The sequence below is a fragment of the Mycetomoellerius zeteki genome, unplaced genomic scaffold (genome assembly GCF_001594055.1).
Source record: "Mycetomoellerius zeteki isolate Tzet28-1 unplaced genomic scaffold, Tzet1.0 scaffold332, whole genome shotgun sequence".
Taxonomy (NCBI): Eukaryota; Metazoa; Arthropoda; class Insecta; order Hymenoptera; family Formicidae; genus Mycetomoellerius; species Mycetomoellerius zeteki.
In genome coordinates, this window is record NW_017257319.1 from 616,304 (window position 1) to 630,428 (window position 14,125).

General features: G+C 35.1%; 1 protein-coding gene across 1 annotated transcript in view; it reads right to left on the reverse strand.

Moving 5' to 3' along the window:
* LOC108725260 (CD151 antigen) overlaps positions 1 to 14,125 on the reverse strand; it is a 143,017-nt gene that overhangs the window by 52,530 nt on the left and 76,362 nt on the right. The window contains exon 3 of the mRNA XM_018452171.1: positions 1,259 to 1,437. Coding sequence (XP_018307673.1) covers positions 1,259 to 1,378 — 120 coding nt within the window. The 5' untranslated portion in view covers positions 1,379 to 1,437. The remainder of the gene's footprint in view (positions 1 to 1,258; positions 1,438 to 14,125) is intronic.

Below are 14,125 nucleotides of genomic sequence, written 5' to 3' on the forward strand. Positions count from 1 at the left end.
GCCCGCGTGAGCTGTTACGGCGGGGTCCGAGAGATTATTTCTTGCGTTGCACTTTAATCCTTCGAACCTCTCTCTGTCCCACGTATAATAAAGTTCTCTTATAGGATCGAGAGCACGCACGCGATCAAAGAAACGTTCGTTTCAAACGTCCTCCCATGCGCGATGATTTCTTCTCTATTCTCATCCTCCTTTCTTCTCTCTATCCCTTTCCCCTGCTCTCTTTCTCTCTCTCTCTCTCTCCCTCTCCCTCCTTTCTCCACTTTCTCCTTTCTTCTCTTTATCCCTTCTATTTTCTCTTTCTTCTCTCCTATCTATTAATTTAACTCACGCTAGAAGCACGCGTGGTATTCGCGATAACAATTAAAGGCAGATATAACCGTGAGCTCATTAGTTTTATACCGAGTGTCGGTGATTGCAAAGCTTGCCGGACATCCGGTCAAGTGACGATCGAGCTCCGAGAACGGCTCGTCTTTACGATAAATGTGAGCTCCACGACAACGAGCAATCCCATTCTCGCCGCTTTAATCTCTCATAAATTGCGAAAGCGGAAGACAGACGGGAATAATTGTTGAATAATGGCGCATTTTTTCGTCTTGTTTCAATCACTTCAGTGTTCACCAGCAGAATACTATACGAGACATTCTGCCGTTCTATCGTATTCCCTTTGAAAGATGCATTCTTTAATTGTTAAGTACTAGTACTGATGCAGTAACTCAATTAAGATATTGAACATCAAAGGCTACGTAAAAGAATATTTCGACTATTTCGTGACTTCTACATTAAAACTTAATGTACTTCGTAATAATTTTTTCATTAATAACTATCTAATTTTACGAAAATTTCACATGAGAAACTATTAATAACCCTTAAAATTTAATAAAATTGACATTGCTTTTTTTGATTGATGACATGAGCTTTACTAAGTTTCAGATCATAAGCTATTGAAAGTAAAAAGTTAGGAAAAATGAACGCTTCGGTGCTTCGCTCGTCGAGTGATTTTACGTCTCGCGACGGAAAGTCTACGACTATATATACCGGTTGGAAAAACGAGACTTAAATTAAAGTAACTTCGTCGGAAAGTGCAAAGAAGACCGTTGGATAAGAGAGATAGGAGAGATTCTCTCGTGAAGAGGGACAGCGGATTTCACGGTTCGCGTCTTTCATCTATGTTAACACGCGTTCCTGCGTAGATGTGTTTCCGAAATAAAATATTCCTTTTTTTCGCGCACGGGTACCGGGATAAATGGATGATACGTACAAACAGCACCACGTTGTAAATGTGAAGAACGTATTTCAAGAAATTCACGGAACAGCAGCCGTCATCCCTGGTCCTAAGTCTGGTAGAAGTACCGGGTAATCTCTCAGCGCTTTTGGCCATTTTCAGTCGATTGTTGGGCTGTGTGCGTCACAGTCCTCGTTGTCACCTTGTTGCCGTTGCTGTAAAACAGAAATGACACAAAATGTCAGAGAAGAAAAGAGAAAAATTTGCCTTAGAAGATAGCCAAAAAGTTTCTAAGAAAATGCATGCAATTAAATAAGTATAATGAAAAAAATGTATGTCCTTGTAAAGTAATTAAAAAAATATAAGGCGTTAAGTAGTGATACAACTAAGAAACTTTCACGAGGAAAGGTTACGCAGCATGAGATAAAATAAAAATAAAGAAACAGTTTACGACTGCCTAAGGAAGCGTTTAAGAAAGTAATCAACAAGTTTTCGACCGTCCATTGCCCAAGAAAGTAATCAACGAGCTTTAGTTTCAATGTCGGAATCTTCGTTACTTCTTGCTTATACTCGCTTGGACAATGGATGAACTTAAAGCTCTTCTTGTTCCAGTTTGATGTAAACTTTGTCAGAACATCAGTGCGACTTCGTTGCCTTGGATCAACAGTGGCTCGAAAAGTTATGATGTAAGATATATTAACGTACCGAAAAATCGTCTCTTTGATCTTGATCTTCAAAAAAATCTTCAAAAATTCAATCGTTCAAAAAATTTGCATATTTATTCTCATGAAATATGTTTTTGCATTGTTTTCAGCAATAATGGGATTTGATCATATAGATTCGCATGTCACTGTCTGTAGACGACAGTTAACAAAAATTGAGAAAAGATTTCTTGTTCAGGCAATTTATAGTTCGCGCCGGAATTGCACTCGGAAAACGCTTCCTCGAAAGCAACTTTCACCTTTAGACGACAGACGGTGAAGCGCGCTTCTTCCTCTGCGAAGGAGCGAGTTAAGTTTAATGTCGTTAGAATTTAGAAGAGCAAGGGATGCTCCGCTTGCCATCGTTATGTCGCGGATGCTAGTAAAGGTATCGGAAAATTGACGTAATTCGATAATCGCGTACTCGATGGGCTCCCACCAGATATGTATGTGTGTAGTGTATATCGGGGTAGGTAAGAAGGTATGATCGACGACGTAGGACATTGATCGAGTATCGAGAGAGTAATTTTCGCGTCGGTTCAAAGCGAAAGCAGCGCACGTTGGCACGAGCCCAAGCAAAGACGATTCATAGATTTTGATCTAGAGGATCATGGTTAGCCATAAGGGACCACCTACTTTTCCCTTATATGAACAGTTTTACTTACATGAGCGATGTATTAATTTCAGGATTCTCAAGTCTTAAAGTAGCGACATTCTCAAAATAAACGATTCACGCAATTTTTTCAGATTTCTTAGATCTGTTACCAGTCGAAAGAGAGAATATACCTTTTTCTCTTGATATTAGCAGTCACTTGAATTATAGTACAAATGGCGAAATAGTAAAGTAAAAAGAGAGCCTCAGTCATATCCAATGGAGCCAACCTTGGATTTGGCACATAATGTCGTTTTACGTTGCCAAGAAATGTGAAGACCCACCTACGCTCTAATGCATCGCATCCTCTATCTCCGCTCTTATCTTTCGTATGCATACGCGAGTCGCATTCCATGTAAGAATGCACGAGAACGCCAAGTATTTTGCTGCACGAAAAGCTGACACGACAGATTGCATGGGATATTTCAGTTCTTTGCACGTGTAACGATTATACCCGCATTGAAAAAGCAACGAGATACAGTTGAACATGTTGAAACGACGTCGTTAAATATCTGGATTTTAGATGATGGAACTTGATATCTAATAATCTGATATCTAATAATTTATAAGGGTTGTCGAATGCGTATCACTTAAGTTATTTTTTATTTTATTTCTTATTTGATATTTGATTTGTATGCAAATCATAGCTGGATATATTGGAAATTATAGCTTGATGTTCATGTATTTATACATGTTTAATTTTTCACCAATAACAAATTAATTTATTATGAGCAACATATTGTAATAAACGTATGATTTTACAACTAATCGTGAATCTATTAAATCATATCATCTTTAAAAGTATCGAATTCATAAATAAAAATAATGAAAGATATAATATTAATAAAAGGAATCGTTAACTAATATTTATTTTTAAAAATTTATCAAAGAAAAAATTCAAATATTTAGTAATTGATAAAGAACAATAATGAAAAGATAAAGACATCGAAATAAAACCGATTTGAATTTTATTTTTGAATTGCAATTGACATTTTTATTCATATCAATTAATTTTACTATTATCAATTATCAGTACGTTTATTGTAATAAAATGTGATATGGTACGATTTAGGAAACTTGATAGATTTTCTAAAAATATTGATTTAATTTTTATAACAATTGCAAATATGTTTATACAATAAATGTAAAATATTATGCAATAAATCTTGTTTTATGAAAAATAAAAATTCAGAATAAAATTGCATGACAATATTATTATCAGCTACACAATTGATCAAAAATTAACATCACTTGAACCTGATTTTTTAAATGTTGTTAATCACGCACAAAACAGGATGTAACTGTTAACTATTATGTACTTTTCATTTTTGTCACTAAATTGCTTATATTAAGAAAAATATGTAAAATATTGATGAAGTACAATTTATGCCGGTATAACGCATTCAACAACTCTCCCCTATATAATTTAGTAATCTATTTATCGCATTATCCCCTCATTTAAATATGCTTATTACTGCATATTATAACTCTTCAATTTTTTTCGGAACTTGATGTTAGATCATTGTAAAGGAATATTAATTCATAATTTGATTATAGCGTCGCACTATTCTGTGAATTTCGATCCGGTGCAAGATTGCAATTCGGCGGAAAATTGCATTTGTTGTGGTCACAACTCCTGTTCGTACGTGACTTGTATATCGAACGAAAATACATAGCAACCATCGTCTCGATCGACACACACGTTGTGTACAAGGAATTTTCTAAACAGCATAAAAGAAGAATAGAAGTCTGTATAGTGGAAAACAAGTCTTTTTATAGACTTTCTACCTAAGTATACATGCATTTTCTCGAAACATTAATCAAGTCTCGTCGGAATTTTAAATTAATTACATTTAAATGAAATAATATTAAAATGTGGAAGGAAAATGCAGAACATTTTTATGCAATCAGGTAGAATATTTACATCCTCATAAATTCTATAAAACTGTCATATCAAGCATCGTTTAATGAAAATCGAGAACTGTTATCATGCATGATCGCACCATTTGACAGTGTCTAATAAGAAGTCAGAGGAAAATAGCGACTGCCCCTTTCTTGTTTCGAGCCGTCTCTCTTTCGGGCAACAAGAGCGATGAGAGCGTGAAGGATAAATGGCGCATAATGAGGACTAGAAGGGAGCAACGCGCGCGGATCACGTCGGGGATTGGTAGGTGGTGGATGGAGAGCGGAAGACACAGAGGTGATTACAGCGACGAGTGAAGAAACCTGAGAAGGAGAGATGAAAGAAGAGAAACCGCGAAATTAAATGGGTGTGACCCGTCTTGCGTGTGGGCGAGGCTGTTCCGAGGTGCACGAGTAGAAAACTTCCCCGACGTGTGTATGAATAAATTTTTCTCTCCGCCGAGTGCAAGGTCAAAGCTTTTAGTCGCAGGTTCGATGTACCACGATTATTGACCTCCTAAAATTTATCAGTTATCCTCCCGCTCAATTACAACACATAAACATATCCTCGATTAAATGAAGTATCGGTGATATATATTTTAGCGAATAATCTGTCCTTTTTTTTTGGAGAGAGATATAATGTACATATATTTCTTTACGTAATATCGTATATTACGAAAACGCGCGATTTAACTTGGATGCGCAGATAGCCAATTTTCAAAAAAGCGCAGGAATACGTAAATATGCAAATTACCGTTATCGATTCACCGAGAAACGTACATATAGATTTTGTGATAATCAAGCAAAATGAATTCTGATTGATGATGTTAATTTAATCGGTTAAATTAATGTACAGCGTTGAATTCCGTGCAAATGATGTAATGTTTATCTCGAATTTCCGCTGTTATCGCGTTTTTCGATTTTCTCGCAGAGATGTGTTCGTTATTACAGAATCCCATCTGTCGTTATCGATACTATTGTACCTTCTTCTCGAGCAACACGATGATCATTGATCGCGCATAAAAACGATTAAATCGACATAGATACCAAGTACGCGCTCCAGCTAGGAGTAGCCTGCGCAATTTTAACAGATTCGTTATCCACTTCCGGTTCAGAGGAGCGCATTAATTCACGCTATGGAAATTTCGTTGCTCGCGTCGTTACTCCGATGAGAGGGGTACACGGGGTTACAAAGTTCCCCGGAAATATCGTCCATTATCCCCGATGCTTTCCGCAGAAAATACAGACGTGAATCAGGACAACAGTGTAAACAACTTCGTGGCTTTCCACGTCGGAAAACACATACTCCTCTCGCTAACGCAAAAAAAATATCGCGGCTATGAAAAATACACCGTGCATTCATCGTTCAAGCGGTTGTATTATAGTTATACCTACATATAATATACTTTAAGATTGTAACTATCATAATGTTATCTTTGTCAATAGGGGTGTTAACATATTCGTTCACGAAATAAATTGGGTAAACCGAAAATTCGATATAGAATCATAATGTTTTGTTATCATAATGTTTTGTTATCATAATGTTTTGTTATCATAATGTCTTGTTATTTTAGAAATATATATATATTGAATATATTGCTTTTATAAATAATATAATACAGCTATTAGCCATCAAAATTGCAATAATAGAAAACAATGTGTCATATTGAAGCGGAACTTGTAGAACGAATAGAATATGATAGAACATGGAAAAATGAATTATATTTTTAATGAAAATATTGGGTTGGCAAATAAATTTATTCGGTCTTTAGAGTGGAATAAAACAATTTTATATATATTCTGTTTTCAAAAGAATTGATAATTATATATTATTCGATAGCGATAGAGCAAAATTTCGGCATTAAGAATCTGTTTCTTTCATTGCGGTACAATAATTTTTAACGAAGTTATGAGCAATCAAACTCTTAATACTTTTTATACTTAACGTTCAGTAATAAAAAATCGTAAGAATATTTTTTGAAAATGAATTTTGAGAGAAAACTGTAAATTTTCATGTCAGATAGCTGAAAATTTTTGCATATTTTTTTGAGGGCATGCGATAGGAGGCCCAAAGTGAGAAGAAAACTTTCCATTTTTTTTTCATAGTTTTCTATATGTAAAAATTACCAAATTTTCGTAAACTAAAAAAATATAGTAACCTTTCAAAAATAATGATTTCACCTTTTTTTTTAAATTTAAATTTCATTTTTAACGAAAATATTGTATATACAATTTAAACTAGTAGAACCGAACAAACTTATTTGCCAACTCAATACTAACTCTGTACTTTTAAATCATGTATCATAAATAATCTCTTATATAAATATCATTTTGATATCTCATATTTTTCTTATAATTAGTGTTGCATTTCAATAACCAACAATTATATACAATATCAACATATATAGTTGGAGAAAATAAAAAGCTGAAAAGATTAGAATGTGATAAAATAGGACATTTGATGGAAATTGTAGATGAAAAAGTCAACGTATTTTCAATACCTACATTTAAAATCTCATGAATATATTTTGAATATAATAATACCGACATAATATTATATTTCAATTTCCTGATTATACGTACCAAATGCGATTCAATAAATCGTAATACATTCTTATGAAATGCTAATATTTTATGAAATCAGTGTTACTGATATTTTCTGATAGACGAAATGATAATGTGTATATTTCATGAAGAAATATTGGTACATTAGTAATGAATATAGTAGATATTTGACAGGCATTAGCAACTGATGTATATTACGAAAGTCAATATTGATTCTGTTGGAAATTAATGAGCAAACATCGTTTAGTTATACTAAATATCCAACAATATAACGCATCGCGCTGCAATTTGAGAGTATTAACTGCTCGTAAACGGCTTCATAAATCTCTTAATGCGTATGTAAAACTTAACTTTCATGTAAAATATCGACAATCATTGTTTAATATTCATTTGACAATCCGTCGTTCACCAATGCTTGTGTTGTTCATTACAACAATGAAAAATAAAATCGAAATATTTATTACTATTTGTTCTCGAATATTTTACAGTTATTGTTGCAATTGCAGAGACAGAAAAAAAGAATTCTATTTGCTCTAGAAAGAGCAAAATTTGCGGATGGTAGAAGTTCGCGTCTCAAGCGAGAGAATTCTTCGGGCGTTCCAGTAACATTTCCGAGGCGAATGGTTGGTCCTTGCTGATGGTCCGAGAAATGAATGGTCGACGGTGAACATGGACTGTGTGAATAAAAAGTCGCACAGCTGCGCGATACTCACGGCACCCGCGGAGAGTAAAGTCACGATCGCGGTGGCATAGCTGAATTTTTTATGAACGTGCACCCGCCACGGTTTACGGTTCAGAAATTTACAACCGGACTGGGAATATAATTCGAAGGAGTACAAATTACGTGAGGAATTGTCCATGGCTAAAGCCGATCAAAAGTTTTGTCTGTCAAGCAGCGATCCAAATCGATAAACATCAGCAATTAAATTCGATTTTTTTTTCTTCAAGAATTTTTCATCTCGCAGGCTTATACCTGTTTTGAAAAAAAAGCACATAGTTTAATTGAAATAGTCGCGGACGTGCTTCCTCGGTATAATTCAAAAAATTCCCTCTTTTAATTAAATTTCAAACGTGTTTGAATTTTAAAATTCAGCCGTAAATACGATGAACTTTATTGCATTAATAAATTTAATTCTTCTGCAGATGAGCAGAGGATTTATTGATATTCATAAGTCGGCGATATCCAGATATTGTATTCGGGGCTGGAATATCCGCGCAGCTGTCGCGGACGTCGTTCGCGGGGTGCATTGCCGGCATGCAAAAAGTCACGTAATGCGCGTACTTTTATACGGGAATGGGTAAAAACGGGCAATGGTAATAACCTACGGAGGGGATGGGAGAGAGCATCGTCAGCGCAGGGACACGCGCCGCTTGCTTGCGCAACGGTGTTTCTTACGACGTCCCACGTGCTAGGAAGTCGCGCCTGAACGCCTACTTGAAAATACGACCCACGTCGTACCGGATGACGCATCGATATGCGCGCCTTCGATGCTTTTATAGACCCCGGGTGGGCCAGAAAAAGCCACCAGGTCCAGGAGAGCCTCTCGACGGTACGCTTCATCTTCCAGATGCGCGGCTATATCGATCGGTGATATATCTTACGACTGCGACTTGACTCGAGTTAACGATTACACGCGGCTCCATTCCCGATTTCTTCTCTCTTTACGATCTCGTGATTATTAAAACATCAACGCCCTCCCAAGTTTTCGAGACGATTCGTATTGTATTTATAGATATTGATGAGATACGTCAAATAAAGTCGGAATAATTCAGGCGTCAAACCGATGGTCCCCCAGAATACCGAAAAATGTTTAATATTGATGTCTCTCAGGTTGATTATTATTTCTCTCTCGGTTTAATTTTTATCTGTACTTTTATCTGTGGGCTACAATAAAAATATTTTTATACATTTTGTATAAGCAAATAATAAAATGAAAGATTTAACTGATAAATTTTATTTTTGGTCATCAATTTTATATAAAATGATTTTATTAATAAACAATCTTATGTTTGAAATCTTTAATCTATTGGAAAAGGACCATAATAAAAAATTTTGACTCAAGCACGATTTTTAAAATCTTTTTATTTATTTGCATAATTTTAAAACAATATTTTACTATTTTTCATTAACACTTGATATTAATATGTTTAAAGATGAAATACTTAAAGATTATACATTATTTAATTTTCACAAACGTATTAATATCAAGTATTTATGAAAAATAGTCAAATAAAGTTGCTTTAAAATTGTACAAATAAATAAAAAAGATAAAAAAGATCGTGCTTAAATTAAAATTTTTATTGTTTTTGAAATAGATTAGACAAATATCTCGCATTACGGTCAGGTGAATTTGCGAATCTCAAACGCACGTGTTGCTAGTGCTATCGAAAATCACGGTTCATAATATATCAACGACGACATCAGCGTTGTCGTTCGAGCCCTTCCCATCAATTTGTCGCGGTGCCATGTTCCCAGCATAGACATATCCTCATTTATCCCAATGTTCTATATGTCGACGACCAATTTGCTAATCGAGCCAATCATCCAATCGCATTAACCTTGCCGGCCATTCAGAGACCCCGGTCTCGTTTTTATTGGACGGTTCCTGCGACAGGATTTTAAATTCGCGTTCCTCGAGAACAATCATACAATTACGAGATACGGTCGTTCCCGCTTGATCTAATTGCATCGCAGAAATAATAACGAAGATTTGTCTGTTATGCGCGCACGTTAATTATCATTTACAAATGTCACATTATGGAGATATCTTGCGCAATTCTCCTCTTCATTCGTCTAGTGATTACGGTGCATGTACTTGAAGTCCGCCTTCCAACGATCGTTTAGACAATAACGTCAGCTTGTGCATTCCGGTACGAATTGCAATTCAACGTATGCTCGGGTAAAGCTGCAGTAATGCATAACGCGGCTGCATCCACTAGTCACGCTCAAGCTACCGAGGGGGAGATGACAATAACTGTCGCGATAACTGCACAAATGCGAACAAACGCGCGTGTACAGTACACGTGCGTTTGTTTAACGTTAAATTGCAGCCTCGCAAAATGCGTCGCGCGTTTTTATAGAGGATATATCCATCAGAAATAATTAAACTGGGATATATTGGGCCCTCTCTCGCCAGGAGAATTCGCCTCGGGAATTTGGCTGTGCAATCAATTATAGAGATGGATGAAAATGTGATGAATAATTTCTCGACGATATTCCACCGAAGTGCTCATTTCGATGGCAATTTTTCGGCGAGCACTTTATCGGAGATACCATGAAAACGCGTCGGTGTTCAGGATTTTTGATTTTTAACGCGAATTTTCGCGCACATACGTGCCGCGCGCTCTACAGTCGTATGAAAAGTGGTAGCACGGCTCCATAACACGCTCGATTTGAGATGCAATCGTAATCCCGATTCCCTTTCTCTCGCGCGCGTTTCTTATTTCGCGAGAATCGCTCGACGCGCGTTCTTCGGGCAGCATCGTAAAATTTAAGCGGGAAAAGCGGAATAGTGCGACCGAGAGGCAGACCATTGGATTTTATAGGCCGGCAGCCTCTCAATCAGCCCAAGAAAAGTACTCCGCTGTAGAAAAGAGGCAATAAAAACCAAAGGGCTATAAAGTTATAATATGTTTCGTAGATTTTAATTCGCTCGAGAAGAGATTTGAGCTGTATTTATTGTATTCGTTGCAAACCATTCTTAATATAAGACCTGCATTTCCTGACTTAATTGTTTATAACTTTGTTACGTTTATAACTTTATTAGTATACTAAATATACGAATTGCATTGTGGAATAGAAAGAGGAAAGCTTTTAGATATAAATTTCAGATATAAATCTTTTACGTTGCGTAAAGCTCTCACGAATTTCAATAAAAATTTATCGACGAGATATCTCATAAAGATTATTATAAACACGAATTACAATTTTATTCAGTTGGGAAAAAAGTTGCGTTAAATTTAAGAAATTTTATATGTCCCAAACGGTCTACTAAAATTTTTGTATTAATTTAATGTTACATGAATATATACGGTAGAAAGTAATACAAATTTTATGTTAACACGAAAATTGTAATAATGATATAATTTAGGAGCAAATGTAGAATATTTTTCAGTAAAAATAATATTTATAATATGTTAAATTAACATTTTATCCTTTTACCTTATGAAATTTATGTTATAAAATAAAATTTTATATTATATTTATCTACTTACTCAGAAATTGATATTTTAACAATACGAAATATTAATCAATTTAACATAAAATATTCAAGTAACACAATTACATTATGTTAAATTAACACTCGGATATGTTAAAAATTCACAAAAAAATTTAACAAGGATCGGTTTTAATACAAATATAAAATATGTTGTACTGTGTATAATCATTAGTAATCTTAAATATTATAGCAAAATTGTATTTAAATAACGTTAAACTTTATTGCTTATTTTGTATGTATTATAATTAGATGACGCGTTATATCAACCATTCAACTGTAGTTTCACTTATTGCGTACTTTGATTTCTCGGTTCCTTGTACTTATTCAATACACGTAACGTTTTTCACCGTATCGATTTATATAAACCCATTTAAGTTTATTCAATCGTTAATCTTTGCAAACAATAAATTAAATTATTATTATCATTATCATTTTTTATATAATTTTTAATATTAAATCCATATCTCTTTGAGCAAAATTCAAATGTAATAAATTGAAATAGTGATGCGAATTTGAATAACAATGACTATAAAGAAGGAGTATGTGTCGCGCGTCGCGATACATTGTATATTGTAAAATATGGAAAGTATATTACAGCACGCGCAGAGAAGAACGCAGTCACGTTTTACGGACAAAGACGTGATGGCACGCAGCGATAGGAATAATCGACGATACATGAAGGAAGAAAGCTCGTGGGCCGGCTGTATAGAGGAGGGTGAGCGCATCCGTGATGTCTCTGTCGCGCAGCTACTCGGTATATACTCCCACGACCACTGCACTGCGACTTACTTCCGGAACAATTTATTATTCAGAGGATAGCCGAGATTTAAAAAGCTCCTCAGCCATCTCTATGATTAATGGCGCAGATATTGACGACAGATATCTACCCTGCGCGATAAATATATACAAAATACATGGTAGCTCTCCATCTCGGTGCTAAAAAAATTGACAAAACGTCCTTTTGCATCGTTATGTAACAAAGGAGAAAGAAAATACGTCTGGACATCGAGGAATTTGCACAAATTAACCTTTTGCGATTTTATATTGATTCAATATAATACCTCTCGAGTTATAGTCTATCGCATAATTCTTCAACAATTCTCGAATAGGTACGCGATCATAATCGGCGATTATAAACAATGAATCGATTGTACATTATATTTCGTTTACTAATGATTAGGTAAAAATTAAAGACAAAATACATTACTACTTGATCTTCATTGATTTACACTCAGAGATAAACATAGTAATAATAACACAAGTTTTATGTCATGTAGAGTTATACAATTAAAGTACTCTCAATTTATTCTCTCAAAAGAGATCTGGTAGTAATAAAAATAAAAAAAGGAGGACTAATACTAATACTATTCATAAAAGTAAATATTATTTTTCAATGAAACTGTTTTTTAATTTATTTTTCGTTCGATATTAAACATTTACGTTAGTTTTTGGAGATGCTTTGTACTTATTGCCAAGACTGAATATAGTTGAATAAACTAATAGTTACAATAATTATAAAATAATTTATTCGATTGTATGTATACATTAATTTTACATATAAAACTTATATAGTTGTCACCTATATGATTTACTACACTGAAAAAAAATATAGTCAATTTTAATAAATATTTAGTTCAATACTGCCAACTAAATATTTATTAAATATAAAGATATATTTATTTGATACAAGAAACATTAATTTTATTTAACAATCATTCTTTTTACTGAACAAATATTTATTTACTGTAAGTAAATGTTTAGTTGGCCGTATTGAACTAAATATTTATTAAAATTGACTATATTTTTTTTTCAGTGTACTAATAGGTATAATATCTTTTTCTTTGAGTACGCGAGAAATAGTTTAGATCGCAAAGAATTAAGCATTGTGTATCGTAACAAAATAAATCGCATTCTTCTCGCGCTCTTTGAGGCTCTCTCTCGAGAGCAAGTTATTAAAATCATCCAGAACACACTCTGGAATGCGCAGCATTCCTTCTCCCCTATACGAAGATGATAATCGGAAGCCATCATCGTAACTCGCCAGGCTCATTGGCGGCGTAATAGCAGTCAGGGTATCTACGGATCGGCATCAGTGAACGCCGTGTAGTTGCGCCAGCAGCTGCACAGCCTTGGACATGCAAAACTGCAGCGGGGAGAACGAACGACCGCCGCCACCGCCCACGCTGTCCGCTTGTACGTGCGTGTGTAACTGGGATTGCATCGTGGAAAATTGGATAATACCACGGCCACCGCCGACGCGTGGACGACAAGCATCGGCCGTCGTTGCGGACCATTTCACGTCGCGTTGCGTTTCGTTTCGGGTTGGCGCGGACGAATTTTGCAAATTTTTCACCGGTTTCAAGCGGCAACTGTCTAAAACGCGAGTTCGTTTTCATTTTCGACGCTACAACGAGCCGGCAATGAGCGAGATGCTGGACTTCCCGGAATTTCCGGCTTTATCGCACGATTAATGGTGGCTAGGAAATGAAGCGAGTGGAATTTTCATGAAATGATCCTTCACGGTGCGGCGTGTATTTGGCATCGTTATCGAACAAACGCGAAATTTCGAGCGGCGGATAGAGTTTTACGTATCTTTTCTCTTTTTCAAAGAGAACAAAGAAGTATAATTGAAGAGAATATCCGTCTGATATGACAAATACATATAATAGGATAAGGTAGTATAATTTTGAACATAGTACTCTGAGGACCGGTTATTCATTTTCTGATTATAACTTGATTAGACTTTTTATTATAGTGAGTAACTTTTAAAGTCATCACACACACAACAAACTAGAAAACTATCAGTTTAGTAATCATAACTAGAAAATTACAATTTTCATATTATCAAGTTGAGTCTTACCAC